This window comes from Camelina sativa, chromosome 20 (genome assembly GCF_000633955.1).
Source record: "Camelina sativa cultivar DH55 chromosome 20, Cs, whole genome shotgun sequence".
Lineage (NCBI taxonomy): Eukaryota > Viridiplantae > Streptophyta > Magnoliopsida > Brassicales > Brassicaceae > Camelina > Camelina sativa.
In genome coordinates this window covers 23056672-23057290 of record NC_025704.1, presented here as the reverse complement: position 1 = coordinate 23057290, position 619 = coordinate 23056672, and the positions used below count along the sequence as shown (strand labels likewise).

At 41.5% G+C, this 619-nt stretch overlaps 1 protein-coding gene across 1 annotated transcript in view; it reads right to left on the bottom strand.

Annotated features, from left to right (window-relative positions):
• The window catches only part of LOC104772755 (malate dehydrogenase, cytoplasmic 2-like), a 5425-nt gene that overhangs the window by 1175 nt on the left and 3631 nt on the right, over positions 1–619 (bottom strand). Inside the window, exons 6-7 of the mRNA XM_010497334.2 lie at positions 278–389; positions 3–76 (exon numbers count right to left, since the gene is read on the bottom strand). Coding sequence (XP_010495636.1) covers positions 3–76; positions 278–389 — 186 coding nt within the window. The remainder of the gene's footprint in view (positions 1–2; positions 77–277; positions 390–619) is intronic.

Genomic DNA, 619 nt, shown 5'->3' with positions numbered 1-619 from the left:
GCGAGGTCCTTCTCTTCCTTCAACTCCTCTGCTGTCAAATCCATCTTCTTCCTTGATACTTCATCAATTGGTAAACCTGTGATCAGCAACAACACACATCAGAATAAACTATAAACCAGCATCTCTAGCTCTCTATGAACTAATCATTGCAACGAGGACCAGCTTTGCACTCTTAGGATTCTAGGTGGACAATCGAGTTTACGGTTCAGTACACAGGTCCTCTAAAACATTGTGTTTTACTTATGGTAACTATATGGTTTCGAGAAAATATGTTTACCTTGAACAATGGTCCACTCTCCATTACGGCAGGTTACGGGGAAAGAGTAGATAAGTCCAGACGGAACGTTGTACGATCCATCTGAATATACGCCCATTGAAACAAATGTGCCCTGAGAAATCAAATCAGAGAATATTTTAGTTTTATTTACTACACAAAACAATCAACTGATTCTAAAATTGAATAGTAGGAATGACAGACCTCGGGAGTTCCAACTACCCAATCACGAATATGATCACAAGCAGAGCTAGCTGCAGAGAGCGCACTAGACAGCTTCCTGGCCTTGATAATGGCAGCTCCACGTTGTTGAACGGTGCTGATGAACTCTCCATTCAACCTACA